At 47.9% G+C, this 26633-nt stretch overlaps 2 protein-coding genes across 2 annotated transcripts in view; one reads left to right on the top strand and one right to left on the bottom strand.

Annotated features, from left to right (window-relative positions):
• Positions 1-13917, top strand: part of EPHB2 (EPH receptor B2) — a 211737-nt gene extending 197820 nt beyond the window's left edge. The window contains exons 10-16 of the mRNA XM_049774666.1: positions 5630-5752; positions 6233-6480; positions 7749-7964; positions 9104-9253; positions 10269-10462; positions 12195-12350; positions 12825-13917. Of these exons, the coding sequence (XP_049630623.1) occupies positions 5630-5752; positions 6233-6480; positions 7749-7964; positions 9104-9253; positions 10269-10462; positions 12195-12350; positions 12825-12933 (1196 nt within the window). The 3' untranslated portion in view covers positions 12934-13917. The remainder of the gene's footprint in view (positions 1-5629; positions 5753-6232; positions 6481-7748; positions 7965-9103; positions 9254-10268; positions 10463-12194; positions 12351-12824) is intronic.
• Positions 13918-18863: 4946 nt separating this feature from the next.
• The window catches only part of LACTBL1 (lactamase beta like 1), a 23422-nt gene continuing 15652 nt past the window's right edge, over positions 18864-26633 (bottom strand). Inside the window, 1 exon segment of the mRNA XM_049775563.1 lies at positions 18864-18995. Coding sequence (XP_049631520.1) covers positions 18864-18995 — 132 coding nt within the window.

Below are 26633 nucleotides of genomic sequence, written 5' to 3'. Positions count from 1 at the left end.
GCACAGCATAGCACAGCAGCATTTGCCTTGCAAGTAGCCGATCCAGAACCAAAGGTGGTTAGTTCGAATCCCTGTGTCCCATATGGTCCCCCGTGCCTGCCAGGAGCTATTTCTGAGCAGACAGCCAGGAGTAACCCCTGAGCAACGCCGGGTGTGGCCCAAAAACAAAAACAAAAACAAAATGAGGCAGCCCATTCATAACCATTATTACTGACACACATTGAATTAAAAATCAGTTCTTGTCCCTCTCATCCTGAGTTTATCATTTGAGTGTGGGATAATAGCAGTGGCCCTGGCAGTCATGAATTTTACCAACAGTAGCCCCATGTTTTCTAGAGATGGCTGCCAACTTCAGTTTAGCTGGAACCCCACTTTGAGCTGACCTGGTGAAGGCTCTGGCCTCAGAAGCTCACTTCTTAATCCAGGAGACAGTGGGAAAGGCACCTGGAGAGGCTGGCAGCTTCATAATTTTCAAGTATGGACTTAATGGATTAAACAAGTCTCTCCCTATTATTCACCTCATGGTATGGTCTGGATTCTTTCTAATAAAAATCTGGGTGTTGGGGCCGGGCGGTGGCGCTAGAGGTAAGGTGCCTGCCTTGCCTGCGCTAGCCTTGGATGGACCGCGGTTCGATCCCCTGGTGTCCCATATGGTCCCCCAAGCCAGGAGCCACTTCTGAGCGCATAGCCAGGAGTAACCCCTGAACATCACGGGTGTGGCCCAAAAAAAAAAAATCTGGGTGTCAGGAAAATGCTCTTTTGTGTTTCCTGCTTTCCTCCACTGAGCTCTGTATGGAAGGAGCTTGCATGTTGGAATTCCTGAACCCATTTCACCACCCCTTCAGTGTGTGTGGATCATTTTCTGAGTCAGTGTTTGCTTCCAGATCCATGTCTCTCCAATGTCCTGGTCTTAGAGCCATGAGTCTTCCATCACATGGACTCTACAACCTAACAGTTTCACCTACCACCTTTGCCCCTTCCTTACTCATGTCAATTGTCCCTTCAGCAGGTACTTTCTCTTTTTTATTTTTTGCCTCCTTTTTCTTATCTGAGAAATGGGGATAATATTATATTGGGTCTTACTATGTTTCTAGGAAACCATACAGTGCTGACCATTGCTTAGCCAATAAGAGTAGTTACCTGGTTAGGATGATTCATTGGGTCAATACCTAGTGCTTAAAATAGGGCCTGGAATCAGTACTACAATAAACTGTGAGAAAATTATGTTATTCATTATGAGACAATGATAGGGAGGTATATCCATGGTAGATCATGAGTTTGGAGCCACAGTCACACGTGTTTAAGTTCACCTACAGTACAGGTACACCTACAAGTATAACTACAAGTACACCTACAGTGTACCACCTTCACATATGTACTCCAGGGCAACTTATGGGAGCAGAGCTCCTTAAACTCTTTCCACTCACCACCGCTTTCACCCAGAATCTTTACATGATCCTGAGTATAGAGGTATATGAAATAAGTTAACATTTGATGATAATAAATCTTTTTTTTGTTTTGTTTTGTTTTTTTTGTTTTTGGGCCACACCTGGCAGTGCTCAGGGATTACTCCTGGCTGTCTGCTCAGAAATAGCTCCTGGCAGGCACGGGGAACCATATGGGACACCGGGATTCGAACCAACCACCTTTGGTCCTGGATCGGCAGCTTGCAAGGCAAACGCCGCTGTGCTATCTCTCCGGGCCCTGATGATAATAAATCTTAACAAAAAATATTTACCACACCTACAGGCCTCTCCTGGTGGTGCTCAGGGAACCTATGGGATGCTGGGTATCAAACCTAGGTCAGCCACATGTAAAGCAAATGTCCCAACCTCTGTGCTATCACTCCAAACTAATAAACCTTAAATAGTTTTTAGAAATTAAAAAAAAATAAAAATAAATTTACAGGGACCAGAGAGATAGCATAGAGGTAGTATGTTTGCCTTGCAAAATCCCGGCATCCCATATGGTCCCCCGAGCCTGCCAGGAGTGATTTCTGAGCGTAGAGCCAGGAGTAACCCCTGAGCACTGCCAGGTATGACCCAAAAACCAAAACAAAAAAAAATTTACAACTCTCACATTCAGATATGCTATATCCCACATGGAGAGGAACTTGTGGACTTTAGGCTACTGCTGTGCTTCTCCTTAGTTGTCTGAGCAGACCCATTCCTATCCTACCTTCCCAGCTGGCCTGACTGAAAGAACTTCCCCCAGTTCTGTTTGGAAAAAAGTTGAAAATCAGTTGCAAAGAACCAGAGGTCAGCCACTGAGTTTCTGCAAGTAAGGAATGGGGCCCGGGGTGGTGGCACATAGCGGTAAGGCATCTGCTTTGCCAGCTCTAGACTAGGACAGACCGTGGTTCGATCCCACAACATCCTATATGGTCCCCAAAGTCAGAAGTGATTTCTGAGTGCATAGCTAGGAGTAACCCCTGAGTTTCACCAGGTGTGGCCAAAAATAAAAAAACAAAAACAAAAAAAGAGGCAGCATCTTTGGTTTTTTAGTTTAAAGTGCTGGTCTTTATCTCACATCTAGTAGACCTTAGTACAAATCCTGGTAGAGCCATTTGCTAGTTGTGTGGTGTTGGGCAGATTACTTCACTTCTCTGAACTGCACTATCTTCATGTATGAAGTGTGAATGATTCCAACATTTATTAGAGGATGAGAGAAGATAATCATCTAGAGTCTGGCACAGAGTAAGGCATACAAATAGGGTATATAAGTATCAGTAGCTAACATTTGGGGGGGGGGGTTGGGTCACACCTGGCGGTGCTCAGGGGTTACTCCTGGCTCTTCGCTCAGAAATCGCTCCTGGCAGGCTCGGGGGACCATATGGGATGCAGGGATTCAAACCACCGTCCTTCTGCATGTAAGGCAAACACCTTACCTCCATGCTATCTCTTCGGCCCCATTAGTAGCTTACTTTTTTTTTTTTTTTTTTTTTTTGGTTTTGGTTTTTTGGGTCACACCCAGCAGTGCTCAGGGATTACTCCTGGCTTTATGCTCAGAAATCGCTCCTGGCAGGCTCGGGGGACCATATGGGGTGCCAGCATTCGAACCAATGACCTTCTGCATGAAAGGCAAATGCCTTACCTCCAGGCTATCTTTCAGGCCCCAGCTTACCTTTTTTTAATCTATCTTCTAGGTTTTGCTTTGCTCTATAGAGAGTGTTTATTATGTATAAGCTGTATGCTATGCAGTGCCCCCATATCTCTGATCATGAGATATTTTCCAAATCCCAGGCTCCCACTGTCCAGGATAGAAATTCTTTATGGCTCCCACTGTCCAGGATAGAAATTCTTTTTGCTCTCACCAGAAATTCTGAACCCAGGGCGTTCAGAGTTACTTTGGTGCATATACAACAACAGGAATCAACTTCAGGACCTCACACTTGCTCTAGGCACTTTGTAAGGCACTGAATCATCTTCCAGGACTCAAACAGAACTGTCCTTAGCCTCTCAGTACAGTGGCTTTACTGGGGATTTGAGCATATGACCTTGCACTTACCAGGCAAGTGCCTTAAGCCATAGATGATGAGTGGTTCCCATATGATAATGGCTCCCAACCTCTTAAGGGGGCTCAGGGTTTTCTGAGATCCACAAAAAGGTTTTGATTTAGTAGACAAATGGACTTAAATGTGATTTACTTACCCTAATTTTAAAATAGGAAAATCTATACTAAGTATTGAAATCTGGAGAAAGTTTGCTGTGAACAATGTTTAGTCCCATAATTTTTTTTTTAGACTTCTTACAAGGAACATGAATTACTTTTCTCATGCCAAAAGGCACTAATAAATGAATTCCTTTCCAGAAACTTAACAGATTCCTCCCCCAAAACCCATCCCGGGACTCCCAAGTGATTTCACAGACCCACATTAAGAAACCCCGACCAAAAGGGCTAGACAGACACCCACACACATAGTCCAAAATAAATCTGATGTGCTGAAGCAGCAGTGAGCAAACATTTCTATAAAGGGACAGATAGTAAATGCTTTAGGGTTTGCAGGCCATACGGTGTCTGTTATAAGTACTCAACTCGGCTGTGGAAGCTGTAGCAGCTGAAAGCACCCACAAGGCAACTGAATATGCATGGCTGTGATCTAGTAAAACTTTATTACAAACAGGCAGCCGGCCCATTGCCAGCCCCTGTATTCAAAGTTCCAATTCTGACCTCTGGCCTCATTCCACTCCTGGAAAGTCTGAAATGGGAGCTGGAAGTGGTCAACTAATCCACCTAAGATCACACAACTGACCAGGGTTTGTGGCCCCACCAGCCAACCAAGCAAGCCTGAAAACTCAGCACTAGCTTTCCCTCTAATAATCCTGGAACAATAGAATGTGAAAGAACGTGGAACAATAGAAGGCCAGTTGTGAGGAAGAATTAGCTATACTAATGTATAGGTCCTTTCTCCCTTCAAAGCATCTTGCTGACTCATACCTGGAATTGAAATTGGATTTTTGACAACCAGATTACCTCTTTCTCTCGTTCTCATTTTCTTTTCTTTGTTTTTTTTTTGGGGGGAGGGGGCACTTGTTTTGTTGTTGATTCTAGCATTGCTCAGAGGAACATAAGCAGTGCTGGGGGTTGAACTTAGGCTTCCTTCATCTGAAACATGCAGCTAGACCCTTGAACTCTCTCTCTTTCTCTCTCTCTCTTTCTCTTTCTCTCTCTCTCTCACCTATACTTTCTCTTTCTCTATCAAAAAAAATTAAAATCCATAATCAGATCAGGAAATAAATTAACGTTCAGCCTTGTGCCAATTAGCAGGGAACTTAGATCCAGAAAGATTTAAGTCTTGGCCATTGAGGTACCCAGGAAGTGGTCTCAGGAGCTGCAGGATTCAGTTCCTAGTGATTGAAACAGCTACTGCAGGTTCTAGGGCCGATGGGGAAGCTTAGGAGAGAAGCGACCCAAATTAGGCTTCAAAGACAAGGATATCTTTTTAGTAGAAGTCAGAACATGTTCTGTTGCCTGCTTTATATTTTGCTTTCAATTCTCTCTTCCCTCTTTATTTCCTCTTCCTTTACTTTGCATCCCATGATTCCCTACCACTGGAGTAGCAAACTTACCTCTATGATGCTGGAGAGAGACTCCAGTGAGTAAAGGCACTTGATTCCCTCACAGGACCCGGGTTTGATTCCCAGCACCTTAATAACACCCCCCATCCTCTTATAACATTTCAGCCTCCCCAGGAGTGATTCCTCAGTGCAGACCCAGGAATATGCAGACTGTAACAAAAAAAAAAAAAAAAAAAAAAACAAAGTAAAAAAACCTCCCTCTTCTTTTATCCCTTATCCTTTTGTGACTCACCCCAATGGACATTGCTAATTAATTCTGAGACTCTTCCACTATTTCAGAAAGCCATTGCTAATCAATTCTAGTCGGAACAGAGGGCTAAAGTCTATATTGTTGTCCCTACTTAAGCTCCCTATTCCTCCTCCCTTCTACTCAGCTCACTTGCCACTCTTCTTACTGTCCCAGAGTGATCAATTGATCTGCAGGGTGCTGCCCAGCTCTTAAGGGAGCCGCAGGGTAATATCTTTCTCTCTTTTGAGGGACTGGCTCCTACCTTTCCATTTGTTCACATTATAAGTCTGTGCATATGACCGAGATTGGTCTTATCCCCCAGTTACGCCAGGCATGAAGATCTACATCGACCCTTTCACCTACGAAGACCCCAACGAGGCAGTACGGGAGTTTGCCAAGGAGATTGACATCTCCTGTGTCAAAATTGAGCAAGTGATTGGAGCAGGTAGGTGGCTGGGGTGTCTCCCAGATTCTGTGACCTCAACCATGGGTGGGGAAAACACTTTTGTTTTCCCTGGGACAGAGAGAAGGATGTGGAGCAGGAGTCAACACAGACCCTTCAAGGCCTGAAGGCTCCAAATGACTCACCAGTTATCTAGTAAAATCACCTCATTGACATGAGGAAACTGAGGCATTGGTCTGGGAAGGTGCTTGCATATCAGGGCAGAAACTGAGCTAGATTGTGCTTTGTCCTCCCTGCTATCCAGCCTCGATTCCTCTTCCCATCTCCCAGGCTTCCCTAAATCCTTACCTCATATTCAGCCAGACACCCTAAGACAGCCTTCAAGCACTTACTTATCTTCTCAAGTGTTTCTAAGACTCTAAGTGGGATCTTTGTGTGGAAGGGCAAGTAAATGCTCCTGAACGTTTCAGGCATTTCTACCTGGCCAATAACATCATGTCTCTCTTGGTGTGTCTCTTCCAGGGGAGTTTGGTGAGGTTTGCAGTGGCCACCTGAAGCTGCCGGGGAAGAGAGAGATCTTTGTGGCCATCAAGACCCTCAAGTCAGGCTATACAGAGAAGCAGCGCAGGGACTTTCTGAGTGAGGCATCCATTATGGGCCAATTCGACCACCCCAACGTCATCCACCTGGAGGGTGTGGTCACCAAGAGCACTCCTGTGATGATCATCACTGAGTTCATGGAAAATGGATCCTTAGACTCCTTCCTGCGGGTAGGGAAAGTCAGAAATGCCAGGGGAAGGGGGCAGGATAGAAAAGGGAGATACTCCCTACTGGGAAGCTGGAAAAGGTCTTGGCAGAAGATCCAGGTCAGGGGTGGCTTGTTTGCTGCTACTTTTTCTTTCTTTACCCATAGCAGCCACAGATAATCAATACCAGTCTCCTCTCCCACTAAGCCCAGAAGTAGTCTCAGAATCCTTCTCCATCTAGGAGAGCACAAACAGTTCATCAGCTGGAATCCCTTGTGGTGCATGATCTTAGCCAGCCTTCCAATATGCACAAGAGAAAGCTGAGGGTCAAAGAACCACAGTTTTCCCAGGATCATTCTGAAGGTCAAAGCAAAAATCAGGATTCCAGGCCTACTCTAGACCAGAATTTCTATCTGATTTATACTTCTCCAGCATTGGTTATTGCAAAATCAGGATGGCATTCAGAGCACAATGCCATGAGAGAAATATTTCTAGGCCTTCTGGGAGGTCCCAGCCAAACAGACAAGCAAGAGCTTTGCCTCTATGCACCAGAAGCATGTTAGTGGACTTATGCCATTAACAAATACTTATTAAGTTCCCAGTGTCTACCAGGCACATTCCAGTAATGTACCTTCTTTTTTTTTTTTTTTTTGGTTTTTGGGCCACACCTGGTGACGCTCAGGGGTTACTCCTGGCTATGCGCTCAGAAGTCGCTCCTGGCTTGGGGGACCATATGGGATGCCGGGGGATTGAACCGAGGTCCGTCCTAGGCTAGCGCTGGCAAGGCAGACACCTTACCTCTAGCACTACTGCGCTGGCCCCAGTACCTTCTTTTTTTGTTTTGTTTTGTTTTGTTTTTTTTGTTTTTGGGCCACACCCGGCAGTGCTCAGGGGTCACTCCTGGCTGTCTGCTCAGAAATAGCTCCTGGATTGGCTGCTTGCAAGGCAAACACCACTGTGTTTCAGGCCCCCAGTACCTTCTTTTGAAATTAGCCCTGTAAGGGGAGTATCACTTAATTACTGTTTGGATGAGGCAACAGAAACTTAAGAGTTTAAGTCTTTTGCCCAAGATTATACAACCAATGGGGGCAGATTCATTCTGTATCTCCCTCTGTTCTCTCCGCCACTCCATGGCCTCCAGTGGACCCCTCTTAAGTCTCTGAGCATCTGGTTACTTCCAACAAGGTGCCCATAACTGCAGGGCAGAATCCTACTCGTATCACTCATCAAGGGAATGGCTGAGCTTAGAATTCTGCTTTCCATTCACTCTGTTTCTCCCACTCCTCCCCAAGCAAAATGATGGGCAGTTCACAGTCATCCAGCTGGTGGGCATGCTGAGGGGCATCGCAGCAGGCATGAAGTACCTGGCAGACATGAACTACGTGCATCGAGACCTGGCTGCCCGCAATATCCTGGTCAACAGCAACCTGGTGTGCAAAGTATCGGACTTTGGGCTGTCCCGCTTTCTGGAGGATGACACCTCGGACCCCACCTATACTAGTGCCCTGGTAAGGGGAAGTAGGACAGGGTCTGGGCAATCACCCATCTCTCTCTAATTCCAACACTGCTGGCACCTGGAGGCACAGAGACTTAAGCTATGGCTGCCCTTGGGGAGCTCAGACTGGCAGATTGTAGGCCCCTGTGAAGTAATGGGCCCAAAGTGGGGACTCCAGCCTGGGGAGGCAGAGGAAGGCTTGTGAAAGGCAGTGGTATCTGGGCCCTGTCTGGGCTTAAAAGATGCCATATATCATGGAAGGGTGTTACCAGAATGCAGGGCACAGGGAGAGGATTGGCAGTACTGCTGAGAGGTGGGAATAAATTTGGACCCTGGTAGGCCTCAGGCCTCTCTCCTAAAACAATTAGCTAGAGTTGAGAATTTTCAACAGAAAAGGAATGAGGTATAGGCCCTCCCCTTCAAGAGCTTAGTGCAAGTAAGAAACAGACAAGATGGCAACTGCTTTATGTGAAAGTCTGTGGGAGAGGTGAGACTTATCCCTGGAGGAAGAAGACCAGGGCAGCTCTTTGGGTCTTTTTTTGTTTTGTTTTGTTTTGTTTTGTTTTTGTTTTTGTTTTTGTTTTTTTGGTGTTACACCCGGCAGTGCTCAGGGGTTACTCCTGGTTCTTCGATCAGAAATCACTCCTGTCTTGGGGGACCATATGGGATGCCAGGATTCAAACCACTGTCCTTCTGGATGCAAAGCAAATGCCCTACCTCCGTGCTATCTCTCCGGTCCCGTTCTTTGGGTCTTGGGGCCTGAGAGAAGGGTCATGAGATTTTCAAGGACAAAGGAGGAAGGTGTGTTGCATCAAGAGAAAGGAGCATCAGGTGCAGGTGCTCAGAGGTCTAAAGCAGCACGGTAAGGGGCTGAACGACAGTGCATTGGGTAGGATATTTGCCTTGCATACAGCTAGCCTGGATTTGATCCTCAGCACCCTATATGGTCCCCATGCCTGCCAGGAGCAATCTCAAAACACAAAGCCAGGAGTAATCCCTGAGCACCAGAGGCTATGGCCCCCAAAATGAAAATTAATTAAAGCCACACAGTGAGATGGAGAAATTAGGTGCCCTAGGACACAGGCAAGGAGACAAAGATCAGAGGCTAGATGGGTCAACTTCACACCTATAAATCCTCATTCTGTTCCTCAGGGCGGGAAGATCCCCATCCGCTGGACTGCACCAGAAGCTATCCAGTACCGAAAGTTCACCTCAGCCAGTGATGTGTGGAGCTATGGGATTGTCATGTGGGAGGTGATGTCCTACGGGGAGCGACCCTACTGGGACATGACCAACCAGGACGTAAGTCTCCATGGTGATAGGAAATGCCTCTCCAGCCAGCAAGAATTGGCGGGGAGAGGTTTAGAGCTCCTGGACTTTTGCCCATACCCCTGGGAACAGGAGCAAGACCTCAAGTCCTGAACCAGGGCAGCTCCCAGCCCCTGATTGGCTGAACCAAATATCTGATGAGTCTCTATATGATCCAGGGAATTAACCCCTGACCCTGACCCCAGCCTTGTCCACAAATCAATACATGTTTATAAAAGAAAAAAAGTGCATATTTAAGATGCACTGGCTTTACACCCACCCCAAAAGAGATTGTGTCCCTCGGGTGTTTACCACCTGCTGGGGGCCAAAACATGGTTATCAAGAGCTCACCTAGACACCACAGGTGTGGAGGGCAGGGAAGCTGAGCAGGACTATCCCAGCAGGCCCTCTAGGACTGTCTTGTACAAGGGTAGGCTCAGGACTCAGTGCTTCTACTGGTTGTGCCGAGTCCAGAGGTGGATTGAAGAAGTGATGTTGGCTGTGGAAAGTTGACCAAAAACACAGTTGTAGTTCAGTATTGGGTGCATAAAAACCAACCTGAGGAATTGTGATATACAACCCTGTAGAACATGGAAGAACTTTAAAAAAAATGGCTGAGGCCAGAGCAAGAAGATAGGGTAATGACACCTGCATCCCACCAAGCCTGGTTTTAGCCTTGCACTGCCTATGATCCTTTAAGCACCACAAAGGGTCACTGCTGAGCTCTGTTGGATATGGCCCCAACCCCTGGCCATCTCCACCCTCCACCATCACCACCAAATAAAAAGAAACATCTTGACAGGGGGTGAGGCCCAGCTACCAGGGCAGACTGAGGTCTCAGATGGTGAGAATTCAGATGAACCAATTCCTGAGAGCTACAAGGAGGTAGCAGCACTTGCTGTGACAGCCAACCATATGTGGCCATAGATGGCCTGCAATGTACTGGGGGAAGAAGATCTAGGCCAGAGGACAGACATGCTTATACAACATGCTCCTGTGTTGTCCCCAGGTCATCAATGCCATAGAGCAGGACTATAGGCTGCCACCACCCATGGACTGCCCAAGTGCCCTGCACCAACTCATGCTGGATTGCTGGCAGAAGGATCGCAACCATCGGCCCAAATTTGGCCAGATTGTCAACACACTCGACAAGATGATCCGCAACCCCAACAGCCTCAAAGCCATGGCACCTCTCTCTTCAGGGTACATATGCCTCTGCCCCACTCCTCCTTGCTTCACCCCCCACTGGTCACCATTTTTCTCCCAGTAACCTCCCACTCGAAGCAGCTCCTGTGCTTTAGGCAAATGCCCCCCATGGAACTCCCAGAAGGTGACATTAATGTTTGCCTTGGGCTGCAGAGGACACATGACAGACCATCTGGGGAGGAAAAAGAAGTGTTTTCTGAGTGCTGGTGGAAACACCTAAAGCACATCAGAGAGGAAGACAGTAGGCCCTTACTTTGAGTAAGGCAGTTGTCTTGTGCGTGGTTCACCCTGGCTCCATCCATAGTACAGTACATAAAACAGAGGTGGGAGTAGTTCTTAGCATAGCTAGATGTGGGATACATATACACATACACACACACACATACACATACACACACAGACACACACACACACACATGAGACAACATTTAAGAAAAACTATCAGAATCTTGGTTGGTGAATAAACTCATCACTGAATTTCTTTTTTTTTTTTTTTTTTTTTTTTTTGGTTTTTGGGCCACACCCTGTGACGCTCAGGGGTTACTCCTGGCTACGCGCTCAGAAGTTGCTCCTGGCTTCTTGGGGGACCATATGGGACGCCGGGGGATCGAACCTCGGTCCGTCCTAGGCTAGCGCAGGCAAGGCAGGCACCTTACCTCCAGCGCCACCGCCCGGCCCCATCACTGAATTTCTACTCAAGCTACCCCCTTATTCAAATCTGGACCGACCCCCTAACCTGCCTTTGCATCCTCCTAAATTCACATTGTCATATATACACACATATATTCATGCATTTTCTCTCACACACATTTATGCTTGCATAAATACATTCCTACACACATGAATGCATAGACATTCACACATGCTGTTATAGCCTCACCCCACACATGGGCCCCACATCTGGTTCACTGTCCCCACTGACTCCATGAACATGAGCTCCAGTCATTGCCTCCATTTGTTTTCTTTCCATGGTCTCAGGGCAGTCCCTGAGGCCTATAGCCACCAATGTCATGGTTGGGTGGCCATCACAGGCCCGTCTCCTACCCCAGACCCTTCCTCTTCAGAGCCCCTTTGTCACACAGGATTGACTGCTGCAGAGTGTTCAGCCTCAGTTCTTAAGGTTTAGGGTTGGTTGTATCCCAGAACTCTTTAGTCCCAAGTTCCTCATGTCAGGAATGCTTACTGTTTCCCTGTCCCTATGGCCCTTCAGGGTGGCCCTTAGTGCCCACTCGTGTCACTCCTGAAACAAAAATCTCACAAGGTTCATCTCATGCCTTATAACCCTAGCTGTTCCCTTATGCAGCCCTGACTTTGAACTATGGAGACAGAGCCCACCTGGTCCCATTCATAAACACAAATAGGGCAAGAAAGGGCTTTAGGAGAGGAAACCACTCAGAGTCAGACAATTAGTCCAGTGGAAATTGCTCCTCCCCCAATAAGGAACCAAGTTAATCAGCAGTATGGAGAAGTCTCCTCAATGCCTCACCTCTTGGGAGACATTTCAGAGACTGAGGAGCCCTATTTAGGGCCATGCATACACATTCTTCACCCATATACCCACATACACATGTATAGTTCTGGAAAATTCAGGTACATACATGCCTGAGTCCACAGAGACTATCAAATCACAGATACACAGCCTACAGGCATGCCCATGCCTACACTGGCCTAAACTGGCCCTGTGGCAGTTTGTGCCCTGACCATCTTCATTGTGTATCTCCCCACCCAGGATCAACCTGCCCCTGCTGGACCGCACGATTCCTGACTACACCAGCTTTAACACGGTGGACGAATGGCTGGAGGCCATCAAGATGGGGCAGTACAAGGAGAGCTTCGCCAATGCAGGCTTCACATCCTTCGATATTGTGTCACAGATGATGATGGAGTAAGGCCTGGTCACCCCAACCCCACTGAGCAGTGACTCCTGGGGGGTGGAGGTGAGGACTAGGTGATGTTCCAGCTAGGATGTGGGGAACCTAAAGGCAAAGTGGTTGAGGTGCCCCAAGTCTGCAGCAGCCTTGGAGCTGGGAGACCTCAAGAAAATATCAAGGGACTCCTGCTGGCTATCAACTGGCAGTTGCTAGGAACATTGAAGGAGAGAGAGAAAGTGAGTGAATGAGTACTTGAGAGGTGCAAGCTGGTGTCCAGAGAAGGGGAAAACACCCTGGCACACCAACCCCCAGTTATGTGCTTCTAATGCCAACTCAGTGTCAAAGGCCAGGACCTCTTTCCTCCCCTACTCTCTTTTGCAGAATACCACACACAAAACACACACACACACAACACACACACAACACCCCCTATGGCACCAAGTCCTTACCAGCCCTGTGTTTCCCTAACATATGTTTTTCTCCCACAGAGACATTCTCCGTGTTGGGGTCACCTTGGCCGGCCACCAGAAAAAAATCCTGAACAGCATCCAGGTGATGCGGGCACAGATGAACCAGATCCAGTCAGTGGAGGTTTGATGGTCACCTATCTCAGCTCACCTTTTCCTCCAGGCCCACCCCTCCTCCCACGTGCCAGCCCCCCTGGTTCTCTGTTCACCACAGGGTCCGCCACCCGCCAGAGGCCACGGGCCACAGGAAGAACATAGCAGCGTGCCTGGCTCAAGACATCACTAAGAACATGTGCAACTTGGATGATGGGAAAGGAAGGAATGGGGGTGTGAGCAGACATCCTGGGAGGGGCGGGGGAGATGAGGAATAGTTTCAGAGGATTCTCATAAGGAAAGTGATTATTGTTCTTGGGGGGAAAAGGCTTGGGAGACCCGTGAAGCTTGGCCAGAGACCAAAAAAGCAGATCTCTCCAGCTCTCTTCGGGAAGGTGGCCTGACCAGAGTCCAGGAAATACTTTCAGGAAAACTTGTTTGAATCAAGCTGACCGGAACCACCTTCTCACCTGTCTCCCGGCTGCTCTCCTGGGTCTTAGCAGCCACCACGTGTGAGAGCGACACCCCAGGGACCGCCTCTGAGCAGATTTGTTCTTGCAGCCACAAAGCATTCAGAAGATTTTTTTTCTCTTTGGAGAAGATCTTTGGATCCTCCAACAAGAGAGAAGTGTTTCTCCTGGCACTTCTGGGGGCTGAGAAGGGTCAGAGACCTGGGAACCTCAGAAGACCAGCTTCCCCGAGGCTCTGCAGCATCACACATGTGTGCCACATGCACAACCCACCAGCCCCCGAGAATCCAGCCACAGTGACTGCCACCAGCTCCGACTGCCACCAAGGAGGACGCACGCCCCACGTCTGGGTTTGTTCACAGCAAGTCATGGACTCGCGGGATTTTGGTCAGGGGTGGATCTGGCTTGGAGGGTCTGTTGGTTGTTTTTTTTTAAATGACAATGAAATGACACTTTGACATTTCCTACCTTTCAAGAACTTGCTCCTTCTCCAGGAAGAAGGTGCTTTCTGCTTACTGACTTAGGCAATACACCAAGGGCGAGGTTTTATATGCACATTGCTGGAATTTTATATGATTTTCATGGACCCCTCCTCTCTTTTATTCCCCCTCCCCTGCCCATCTGCTGCCAGGCCCCACCAAAGCCAACTGTCATGCAGCCCTCAGGGCCATTCAGAGTCAGGGTGATACCTGGACAGAGCCACGGCATTTGGGGGCCCAGTCCAGGATGAGCAGATAGAGACAGGAATGGTCTCTGAGACTGTCAGGCCTAGTGTCTCTACCCATGGCCCTGCTCTCCTTTGGCCACTGTGAATCCAGCCTTTCCGGGCTCCTGAGCACCCTCAGGTGGCCACACCCCAGTTGGGCAACTGGGAGCCTAACCCGGGCTGGGTCAGGGGCCAGGACCAGATCATTCACTGTGATATCCCAGCCCTCCAAGCACCCCTCAGACTGTGCAGGCCAGCTCCCACGCTCCCTGGGCAGAGCGTGTATCTCCCCACCTTCTTCCCTCCAACTAGACCTCTGTCAGAGTCTGAAGGCCTTGGTCACTGGAGAACCATTAGCCCGGGTCTCCAGCCCCAGACTTTCCTCCTATGAGCAAAAGCAAATACCACACAGAACGATGGTTAGAGAACTGAGTGGAAATAAATGCTTCAGTCAAAAGCTAGCCCTATGCTATGGAAGTTCAGAGAAGCCCTGGGCACCAGCTCAGTGGCCTGGGCTGGCCTCCCAAGAGACCCTTCCTTCCCCAGTCTTCCAGAGGGGTGACAGCAAAGGTCCCAAGGTCTTTGGGCTCTGCTGTGTGTCCAGCTCCTGCTGCTGTGAGGGTCTGACTTCTTCGGGCAGGAGGTAGTGGCAGCAGGGGGGGCGTAAGGGCAGAAAAGGGAGCCTGGCTGGATGCGAGGAGGCCTGATACTGTCTCAGAACCTCTTTCTTCCTTTGTTCCTGGGAGACTGACTGCCAGGAGAGCTTTGGGCTGCAGAGCAAGCAGCATCCTGCCTGGACCAACTGGGCGTCTGTCTCTCACCTGTTTGCCAGAGCTTGAGATGGACAGGGAAGGAAGGGATTAGAGGGGAGTGTGGGCCCCCTGGGGGACAGCAAAATAAGCCACAAGGAAGGCCTTGGCAAATATCCCATAGACTGGCCAGCCATGGCCCAGCCAGCCGCCCCGTGTGCCCCCAAAGATGCCCAACACGGGTGGCAGCTGTCCCAGCACACAAGGTCACCTTCTGGAGGGAGCTGCTCCGATGCTCTTTAGATTAACTCTGTCCCTCAGCCTGTCCCTTGCCACTCTGGGCTCCCCAGGAGGCTGGCACTCAGTGCATCCCGTCAGATGGCTTCCTCTCCTAAGCTGCTGGCCTGGTTCTCTCGCCAGCAAGTCTGCTCATCCACCTCCCGGGCCACGTCCTCAGCAGTCTTGAGCCTCCATGGGCCCGTTTCTTAGAGCAAGGGTACTTGTTCGGCCCCTCTGCCTCCTCCCCAGGGTGACAGGCGTCACCAACCAAATCCGGGTTGTATGCAGGTACTCCCCTCTCCCCACTGTCTGAGGAGCTCGCCCACTCGCTCCTCGCCGGCTTCTCGGCAGGGAGTGGCATGCCCTTGTGCCAAGCGTCTTCCATTGACTGCCCGCTCGCCCGGCACACAGCTCAGAGCCCCCGCTGCCTGGTTACTAATCCTTTCCTGGCTCAGCCTCCACCTGCCCAGCCATGTGAGAGGCGCTTCCGGCTGCCCAGCACAGTTGGTACTGCAGGGAGAGAGCTGCTGTGGAAACACTGGCCCAGGCACCGTGGAAATGGGCACCAGCTGCTCAGAGTGGGTGTGGTGAGCAGGCGGGGGGGGGGGGGGCAGAGAGCTGTGCCATGCTCCTGTGCCCACTGCTCTGGTTTTGTTCCTGCCCAGCAGGCCTGAGTATATCAGACTGGGGAAGGATGCTCAAAAGCTCTCCCAGTGGATGAGACGTGGGCAACCGAGGGAGGATGGGCAAGGGTTTCAGTGTGGGCCACAAGGCCAGAGGGTCGCCCCAAAGGCAGAGTGGAGCACTTCCGGGGCTCTGGGCATTAGCTGTTTACTGACTAGTGAAGGCCTCCTGGTTTCCAATGCCTCAGCCGGCCTTTCCACATCATTCTTGGTTGGTGCCAGACCTCTGTGGGAGCTCTTTGTCGCCCCCTCGTGTGAGCCACTAGCCTTGCACCCCTCTCAGATCAGGGGCTCCACTCCAGAAAATAGGGAGCTCTACCCACAACTAGCCAGAGCCCAGTATGCGCCAGGCCCCAGACCAGCTCTCATCCAGGGGTGAGGCTCCTGTAGGTCTAACATGGGAGCCTCTGGCCCAGAGAGGTCATATAGATGCCTTCCCAGTGCAGGATGTGGGGTGATAACTAGCACTTTCTTGTCGCTGGAGCAAGTAGGAACAGTCTAGGTCTGTCTTAGACCTCAGCTGTGGATCTGGGTGAGCCCCTTCTTTCACTGAGCCTCCCTCTCCCCCATGTTAGATCAGAGGAATGGAAGAGGTTAGCGCATGTGCAGAGCACTCTGTCCACTGCCCTCTGAGGAGAGACTATTTCCTCCCCTCCGTCTGTTAGACTCAGACAGGAAAGGCAGGATCTCACAGCAGAGCTGGGGCTTCTTGTGCCAACACCCACTTGCCCAGACTCAAGTAAATGACAAGAAGCCCTGCGTATGTCAGGTCAGTGCCTAAGAAAGGGGAGGTCCCTCTGGGCTAGAGGAGGCCAAGGAGCAGCAGGCTAGAAAGATGACAAAGTGGAGGGAAAGGCACGCCCAGGTGGAAGGTGGAGAGGTACCAAAGATGAAAGGGCCAGAAGCTTGAGGCTGCTTTAGGGGTCATCGAGTCAGTCTGGATGCAAGTTGGGGTACAGCCACAGCAGGGGCTCTAGCAGAAGAGGACCTGGGTTGCAGGAGTAGTCAGTGTGGCCATCCTCTAGGGTGCATGACAGACACCTCAGCTCCCAGAGGAAAGAGCCCCCATCCCACCCTCCAGGAGTACATCCACTCCACCACTTCCCATCTTCACCCACTGATGCAGATAATCCAAAGAGTCATTTCAGCTGCTCAGAACAGCAGGGTGGGATTCTGTACTACCTGATTCTGTATCTGGCACTGCACAGAGCCCCACCCCTTCTCTTGCAGTAGATTTGTAAGGCTGCGATGGGAGAGGGCAAGCAGAGTTCTCCCCATGGGAAAGAAGATGCTGGTGGGTAGGGGCTGGGGAAGGAGAAGACTGCAAACCCAGGGGAGAGCACCAAAGCAAGCTGGAAAGGGTTTAGGGAGCAAGGGATGCTGAGACCATCTGAGCAGCATTAGGGACCCCCATCACATGTATGAACACCCCTCCAGTCTGCACCCAAACTTGGACAAAACTGAAGGGGGTCTTTTGTGGGTCTCAGGAAATGACAGCCTTTGTGCCACAGGCAGGCTCAGGGATACCCCTGGAGACAGCCTGAGGAGGTGACACCGGACTGCTCTCCCCAGGTGGGGGCTGTAGGATGCAGGAAACAGATCCTCTGAGAATTTTACAGCCCTAATCTGCTGTTCCTAATTGCTGTTCCTTCCTCACCCCAGATTTTGCAAATGTGTCCTTGGCCCACCTGAATGAAATAATATTGGACTATTCAGTGTGTTGGTCCTGGATGTCATGCCCACCCTATGTGAGAATCCCAATATCTGGCCCAGACCTCCCATTTTTCAAATCCTCCTGGAAGGTCCTTAGAAGCTGAGAGATGCTCATGGCTTCCTCATGACCCACTGTACCCTGATGGCTGCAGAGAGGGCAGCTGGCAGAGATAGGAAGTAGGGAAAATGAAGACGTGACCAGATAAGATACCTCAACTCCAGCATGGATTAGGACCTTGGAAGGAGGGTTAGGACTGGTCCGGGGAAGGGGAAGTGTTCATCCCAAAGGGAGCTCTCAGAAATGAATGAGGAAGACCCTCTGGACCTAGAGTATGCCTCAGAGCTTGAAGGCTGCCTCTGAGACACTGGTTCAGCAAGTGGCAGCAGGAACCTCCTCCTTCACCCCGAGAGCCCACACCCACAAGGCTACAGTGCAGGTCTGTTTGCACAACACCTGGTCACGTGGACCAGGCTATAGTGAGCAAGGGCAGCTTCTAGCTAAACCTGAAGCTCAGGTGTTCCCTTAGCCCCATCCAGCCTGAGATAGGGTGTTTCCCTGGAGCAGGGAAAGGGTTGATGATCTGACTACAGGAGACTAAGCATGCTGGAATGAGCAGGCAGGGGTGGCTCAGAGCCAGGACCACAAACTCTCAGGGCTTCCTGCTGAGAACACGCATCCAGAATTTGAACATTCCATGGGTAAAGGAGTCTATGACTGCAAATGCTCATCACTGCAAGATTCAAACATGAGCTTTCTGAGATTTCTAGATTCCATCCTTATAGGGTTATAGGGTTCCATGCTGCTAATTCTTGAGGTTTCAAGCCCCACTGTTCATCTGTGGTCCCCAATCAGAGGACCCAACCAATCATGGGCCCAATCAGAGACAAAGCACAAAGAGAAAAAATGCAAGAGAGAAAGAGATGGTTAGGGACACAACTGGAAAAATGGCTCCCCCAAATCTGAGTCTGATATGAAGCAGAGGAAGGTGCAGGGACCCTCTGGGTGAGAGTTTACAGTTCCATCCCTAGTTCGGTGACAATGGTCCCAACCCTTCTCTTCCTGGGGAACATGGGCGCTTCCTGTCCTTCCCAAGTGGGCCCAGTGCCCAATGACTGGTGGGCAAGACAGCTCAGCTCAGAAGCCAAGGAGAGGCCTGAGGAAACTGGCTGGATTTGGGGAAGGACTCATCGGGGTACCCCACCCCAAGCTAGAATGCTGCTCCAGGACCAGGGATTTGCTGAGGACTCTCCAGGCCTGCCAGTCTCCTGCTAAGAACCAATCTGAAGGCAGGTGATGGCTGTGGTCAGTGCAAAACCCCAGTGCCACATTCCTTCACTCTGGCACTGGGGGTGCAGCTTCCTTGGCCTCAGAGGCCCTGCCCCTTCCAAGGACTCTTCCCCACTTTCCAGGGGAACCACAGCCTAAGGAAGTGCTGCTGAAACTCGGAGCTGTCATCTGCCTGTTCTCCCTCTGCCCACCCCTCCTTGGGAGGTGGGAGCTGGGGAATGGGGCATATAGTCAGGCATCCGAGGCTGGCCAGGGCGGGAGAGACTCACTCAAAACCAGCCTCCCTGGACTCCAGAGAAAGGCCATTTCTGGAGGCCCACGCCCCACCCCAAACTTGAATCATAGCTGCTATTTCTTGAGTGCCAACAATGTGCCAGGCGCTGTGCTTACCTTTTTATACAGTGTCGAGTGTGCTCCCCAGCCCTGCCTTGGGGACAGGGACACTTCCTCTCCCCTGCCGAAGATCAGGGCATCAGAAATGTGGCATAGTGGCTTTCTCTAGCCATGCAGTTGGCAGTCTGAGCCCTATACCTGCTCCCCAGACCCTGTGCTGCTGCCTGCCATCCCCCCACACCCAGGCCCTCTCCATGGTCACTGTCAGAGCCTCTGCTGGTCAAACACCAGACTCCTGCTGGGGGCGGATTTGCTGAGGACCACTCCCACCTGTTTGCCTGTGTCCTCCCAGCACCTGGAGTCCCCTTTGAGGTGCCCCCTCCAGCTGGGGTCATGCCAGCCAGAAGCCTCCACACCAGAGTTTCTGTGAGCCTCGTTTTCCTCTGGTCATAAAGACAGGCTTCCCTGACTGGGGTTGGGGGCGGGGGGAGTTGGGGAATAACAAGGCTGGGGTGCCACAGGGTGAGGGCCATTCCCAGCTCTTCCACACCTAGCCCACTGCTGTGACCAAGGAAATTCACCAGCCATGTCCACGAGCACCCCTGACTCTGTTACTCCAATGCCTTTGTAGGAGTATTTTTAGCAGAACATTTTTTTTTCCAAAATAAATGTGAATTGTAAAAACGATTGCTTGGATTTAGTGTTTTTTTCCCCCAGCAGTTCCCTGGAGAACAAAGGTGCTGAGAGGTTCCCCGCCACTGGGGTTTTGAAGAAGCATGACTAGGAGGCTTCCTGCTCTAAGGAGGAAACCAGGGATGGATCGGGATTGGGACTGGGTGAACACTTACATTTGGGAGAGGGAGTGTCAACTTGGTTACCCCTTCATTTCCTTGTTGAGTCACAATGAACTCAACACCTCAGCAGGCCTAGGGGTGATGCTTGTATCCAGGATACAAGTCTTACTCCCTTAGTTGTTGGGCTCACACACAGGCGTGCCAGAGGTCACACTCCCAGCCAGAGTGCTCACACATTTTTGTAGTTGTGGTGTTCACCAAAGATGGCTCCATTCAATTTTGGTGCTTACACCAAAGCTATGGGGTGTCTGGGAAGGATTGTGGTGTTGGGAATCACAAGACAGCAGGCTGCCAGCTCTGCTCAGTATGTACAAGGGGCACTAGAGATCAAATTCTCAACCTTGAGTCAGAGAGCTCATACAGCAGGTAGGACATTTGCCTTGCATACATATGACCTTGATTCGATGCCCAGCAACATGTAGGATTCCCCAAGCCCTTCAGAAGTGATCTCTGAGTGCAGAGCCAGGAATAAGCCCTGGACATCAGCAGGTGTGGCCAAAGAAACAAACAAAAAATTATGAATGAATAGCTATTCTTAGGTATATTCCTTCCACAAACATCAAGAAACATGTCTGTGTATCCTGTAGGCCCCAATGCCACAAGTGTGGTCTGGGTAATCTTAGCACCGAAGGGCTTGAGCTGCATCATGCTGAACCAGGCTACACTGACCAGAGAGTGCAAGAGTCTGAGCATGTGCTCTGCATGCAGGAGGCCTGGGTTTGAACCCCAAAAGCCAGAAAAAACTCCCAAGTGAAGATCCAGGAGCAGACCCCTGAGCTCTTCTCACACATTTGGTGTGGTCTCCAAATGAAAACAAACTCACGTTAAGTTGGAAGTCACCTCAAGGTGTGACAGGTGGGACCCCTAAATTGAGGGGAGGTCTGAGATAGAAATTGAGAGGACTATATAACAGTTTGAGATTCGAGCAGAGAGCGCCTCACAGCCCTTATTTCACAAGACTTTGTGACAGGTACATGCTTACCACGTGGTTAACAGTAGCCAGAATGCCCAGCTGACCATCAGGGGCTGAGAAACTCAGTGTCCCTCCTTTATTGTTCCTGGAGCAGAGGCAGATGGACCAAAGAGGAAAGACATCCTTCCATGGAGCCACTCTGCCCTCTGGGGGTGGGAGCTGGTATAGGTAGAGCTGAGCCCCAGAATTCCAGGAAAGCCTGCAGTGAGTGATGAGTATTTGATCTCCTTCTCCCACCCCCACCTCCAGCTCCCCAGCTCTGCTGTCAGTGAGGGGGGTGAGCAAGAGAAACAACCATTAGACAGGAAGCAGAGGTTGAAATAAAGATTATCCATGTTATCTGCTAGCCTAGATATTCCCTTCAGGACTCATTACTTAAAAATCAGTGTAATCTTCCAGGCTAATGAGCTAAAGAAGAAAAATTACAATGATATCAAATTATGCAGGAAAAATGACCAAATTGAAAATCCAGCTATGATTTTTAAAAACACTTTCAGAAAACTAAGATCCACCGCTGACATTGTATTTTATGCAAAGGACAGAATGTATTCCTCCTAAGAGCTGAAATAAAAAAACACTGTCACCACTTTTAAGCAGCATAATATTAAAAACTGCCAGTGAAATAAGGACAGAAAACAAAAGAAAATAAATTAAACTTTAAATTAAATTTAAGTTAAATTAGAAAGGTGGAAAACAAAACTGTTTCTAGTTGTGAACAACATAATCATCTATATTGAAAATCCAAAGAAATACTAAAAAACAAAACAAAGAACATAGACTTGGGATTGGAGAAATAGTACATCAGGTAGGACACTTGCTTTGCATACAGTCAACCCAGGTTTGATCCTCACACCCCCCAAATAATCTCCCCAGTCCTTCCAGGAGTAATAGTTGAGCACAGAGCTAGGAATAAGCCCTGAGCACTGTCAGGTGTGGGAGCTATCCCAGGGTAAAGTCTACTAGAATTTTGATGGTCACAGAATTTAAGATTAACATACAAAAACTAGTTATTTTATGTGCCAACAATGAACATATAGATAATAAACTTAAAAATATAATAGCATTTGGGCCAGAGCAATAGTATAGCTGATTGGGTGCTTGCCTTGCACGCCACCGACCTGGATTCAATCCTCAGCATTCCTTATGGTCCCCCAAGCACTACTAGAAGTGAGTCTTGAGTGCAGAGTCATGAGTAACCCCTGAACATCACCCATTGTGGCCCATAAAACAATATATACATATATAATAACATTTACAGACACTCCAAAGGAAAAAATATTTTGGGGGGGTCACACCAGCAATGCTCAGGGGTAATACTCCTAGCTGTGTTCAGGGAACCATGTAGGATGTTGGGGGTTGAACCCAGGTTCAACATGCGTCAGGCAAGTGTCTTGCCCTTTGTACTATCAATCCAGTGAGAAAATAAAATCCAAATTTATATCTAACCAAGCATATACAGGAATTAAGTGCTTAAAATTATAAAAACTTAAATGTATAAACCCATAGTACAGCAAGCAGGGTGCTTACCCTATATGCAGCCAACCAGGGTTCAACCTACAATATCCCATATAGTCCCCTGAGCCCTACCAGGATTGATCCCTGAGTGCAGATCTAGGAGTAAGCCTTGAGCCCCTTTAGGTATAGCCCCTCAAAAATGTTTTCAAAATGCTGATGATAGAAACAAAAATGTAAACAGACATATTAGACTCATGGCTCAAAATTTTAATATAGTAAAGATGCCCCTCTCCTCAGATTGATATACAGATTTATTGAAATTCCATCAAAATCACAAAAAGTTATGTGGATACAGACATAGTTACTTAAATGTATATTTAAAAAAAGGGGGACTTGGAAAAGCTAAGCAATGTTGTAAAGGAGATATAGTAAGAAGACCAATTTCTAGTAGTGATAGAAGGATAGAAATCAATGTACAAGGTATAAAACTCAGAAACTGACACTGCCTCATTCACCAAATAGGCCCAAATGTTTTATTTTTCCTTTCTTGGATGAATCACACCCGACAGAGCTCTAGCAATTACTCCTTGTGGGCTCAGGAGACTATATGGGATGCTGGGGATCAAACCTGGGTCCATTCTACCTGTTGTACTATCATTCTATCCCTACACCCAAATTATTTCCAACAAAGGTGCAAAAGCAATTCATGAGATATAAGGCAGACTTTTTCAGCAAAGGGTCTAGAACATTAGGACATTCATAAGCAAGCACAAAGTTTGCTCTACCTGATGCATTTTATGGGTTTATGTTTTATGGGTAGGTGAGCAACATCCTTGGCCCCTAAAATGTTGAGTTTGGAGAGTTATTGACATATCCTAAATACCTAGTACTGTTTTTTGTTTTGTTTTGTTTTGTTTTTTAGGGGTTTTTTTTTGTGTTTTTGTTTTGTTTTGTTTTGGTTTGGTTTTGGTTTTTGGGTCACACCTGGTAGTGCTCAGGGGCTACTCCTGGCTCTACACTCAGAAATCGTTCCTGGCAGGCTCGGAGACCATATGGGATGCCGGGATTCAAACCACCGTCCTTCTGGATGCAAGGCAAAAGCCTTACCTCCATGCTATCTCTCCGGCCCCCCTAGTACTGTTTTATCTAACCTGAAACGTTAGATAAAAGAATGATCAAACTTTCAGGAAAAATACATAAGAGAAAATGTTCAAGATTTGTAAAGAATGTAAAGAAATCTTAGACATCACCCCAAAACCATGCCCACAAAATAATAGACTTGTCAATTAATGTATGTTTTCTGAATGACTTTAACAAACTACTCTCACAAAATTAATAGTCTCGAACCATAGAAATGCGTTCTCTGGAGAATAAGATTCTGAAATCAATAGACCAAAGTTAAGATCGGAAGGAGGGCGCGCCCTCTGCTGGCTGTAACGGGAAACGCATGCATTGTCTCTTCCTGGCCCTTTGGTGGCCACCAGAAATGACCAGAAATGAATACCTTAGCGGGTTCTTACATTAAGGAACTGGAACTTGAAGCTTCTTTGCCATCTGGGTTGAATCTCCTGCTGCTTCTCTCTTATAATTTAAATTTAGCTCAACCTGGGACAATCTCACCTTTTTAACTTTATCCCAACCAGATTCCTTTAAAATGGAATCATGGAAAATTCATAGGATGCAGAGATGAAGACATCTACTACAATTGTTCTGTTTGTCACAATTGAAAGATCAAAATAAATGGTTTGCTCTGTACAGGGTCGAGGGGGGTGTTAAATCTACAGATAATAGTGAATTTTCAGTGGCTAGAAAGATAGCACAGCAGGTAGAGTGCTTTCCTTGCAAACAGCTGACCCGATCTGATATCTGATCTATATGATCTAGAGATGGTCTGCTAAGCACAGCCAGGAGTGAGATTCCTGAGTGTAGAACCAACCAGGAAGAACTGCTGAGCGTGCCATGTGTGGCCTCCCAAAAACTATATATATTTGCAAACTTTATATTCAACAGATACAAGGCATTTAGGATATATCAATAACTGAATACTTTAGAGACCAAGGATTTTGCTCACCGATCCATAAAACAATTACCTTGCAATGTTTGACACTCTACCTTTGCTCTCTGACTGGGGAAAAAGTCTCAATAATTTTCAAAGTCCTTCTAAGGTACAGAGAGATAGCTCATAAGATCTGAGTGCATGCAAGAAATGCAGGTTTGAGCCCCAGCATTGCTTGGTCCCCTGAGCACTGCCAGGAGAAACTCCTACAAAGTTGTAGGCCCTGAACACTGCAGGATATGACCCAAAAACAAAAACAAAAGAATGTACTTCTAAGAAAGAAAATGGGCAACATTTTTACTAGAACGGATATGCAGGTATCTAGAAAGCATATGAAAAATACTTATAACCATTAGTTACTCAGAAATTAGTATTAAAAAACAAAGAGTGGAGCCAAAGAGATAGCACAGTGGTAGGATGTTTGCCTTGCATGCAGCCAATTCAAGACAGACATATGGGACGGCATCCCATATGGTCTCCATGCCTGCCAAGAGTAACCCGAGTGTCACTGGGTGTGACCCAAAAACAAAAAAACAAACAAAAAAAGGTAGCATGATGAAAATGTGAACGAACTAATAATCACATATACCTCACTAGCTGGAATATAAAATGATTTGGAAAAATAACTCAGCAGAGATCCAGTAATGGTTCAGTAGCAGGGACACCTTGCAGCATGAGGCTGCAAGTTCTATGCCCCATGCCATCCACATGCTCCAAACAGGGTCCTAGCTTCTCTGCTATTTGGGACTCCTGGTCTCTTGACAGTTGTGTGATCTACAGAGCACTTTGGCAAGGTGTGTGTGAACAGCACAACGGAAAATATGTACACCCTGTGGACACGACTTAGACCTCCAGACACACCTGTGTGAGCACTAGGGTGACCACTAGACTCCAGCTCCTGAACTTTACAACAACAAAAAGAACTGGGAGGGACAAAATAGACTGGCATTTTCTGAAAACATGCAATTAACATTCAACCCATAACACTCCTGCTATATCACCTAGAGAAATAAATGCATAGTTCACACAAACACCTCTAAGCAAACACTCACAGAATCATTATTCCTAACGGTCTGAAAGTGGAAACAATCTAGATGTCCTTCATTGAGTGAATGGTTAAACCATGGTACACCCATACCATAAAGCCAACACTGCAACAGGTTTGAAAGATTCAAATCCTGGCTACTTGCATGAACTTGTCAGCAAATGATGCTGAGTTGAGGGGGGAAATTTGAAAGATTATATACAGTGTGACTCTGGTTATAGACTATTCTTATGACAAAATGATAAAGACTAATGACAAAGGAAAAAATACATAGAAAACAAAGTGGTAATTTCAAGGATTAAAGAGAGGGAAGAGTTGGTAATTCCATAGAACAGGCAAAAAAAATGATTCTGGAACAGCAAATGGGATTCTTGTAAAGAAGAAAATGTTCTGCATCTGGACCATAATTGTCAATAACTCTCTTGTGATATGTTTGGCAAGATGTTTCTACTGAAGGAAACTGGGGGAAGGGTACACAGATTATTTCTTACAACTCCATGGGAAATAAAAGGCTGAATTTTTGCAAGGCTAGACAAAATACAAGCCCATGTTTTGTATTAGATTCAACAGGCATAAAATTTATCATAATTTTTAAGCTTCTATTCTTCAAAAGGCCCTCTCAAGAAATTGAAAAGCAAGCCAAAGCCTGAGGGACAGTAATGTGCAATGCATATGTTTGACTTGTTGCCAGCTCATAGAAAGAACTTTCACCGCAGGTTAGATGCGGCGCTATTAGAGCCACAATGAGCGCGAACTTCGCTGCCACTTGCACGTTTTAAAAAGGAAAATACTGACAACTGCTAAGTGTAGGCAAAAATGCAGAGCAATGGCACATCACATATTGCAGGTGGGGATATAAAACGGTACCGTGCTTTGGAAAACTGCGGGAAATCACACCTCGATGTTTCCTCTGAGAGAAATGAAAGCACATATTCCCTACCCCCTCAAAAAACGTATGTAGAATAGTTTCTCACCCTGGTGCCAGTCTGAAAACAACCCGTGTTCATCAGACAGTGGATGGATAAATAAATGGATGTTTCCTACAATGCAACACTATACTACTACAAAGCAGCACACAAAGGTAAGGGTTTTAATACGCTCAATAAAACATCGCCCTGAACAAAGACAAAGAC

The sequence above is a fragment of the Suncus etruscus genome, chromosome 6, assembly GCF_024139225.1.
Source record: "Suncus etruscus isolate mSunEtr1 chromosome 6, mSunEtr1.pri.cur, whole genome shotgun sequence".
Taxonomy (NCBI): Eukaryota; Metazoa; Chordata; class Mammalia; order Eulipotyphla; family Soricidae; genus Suncus; species Suncus etruscus.
This window is presented reverse-complemented; position numbering and strand designations above follow the sequence as displayed.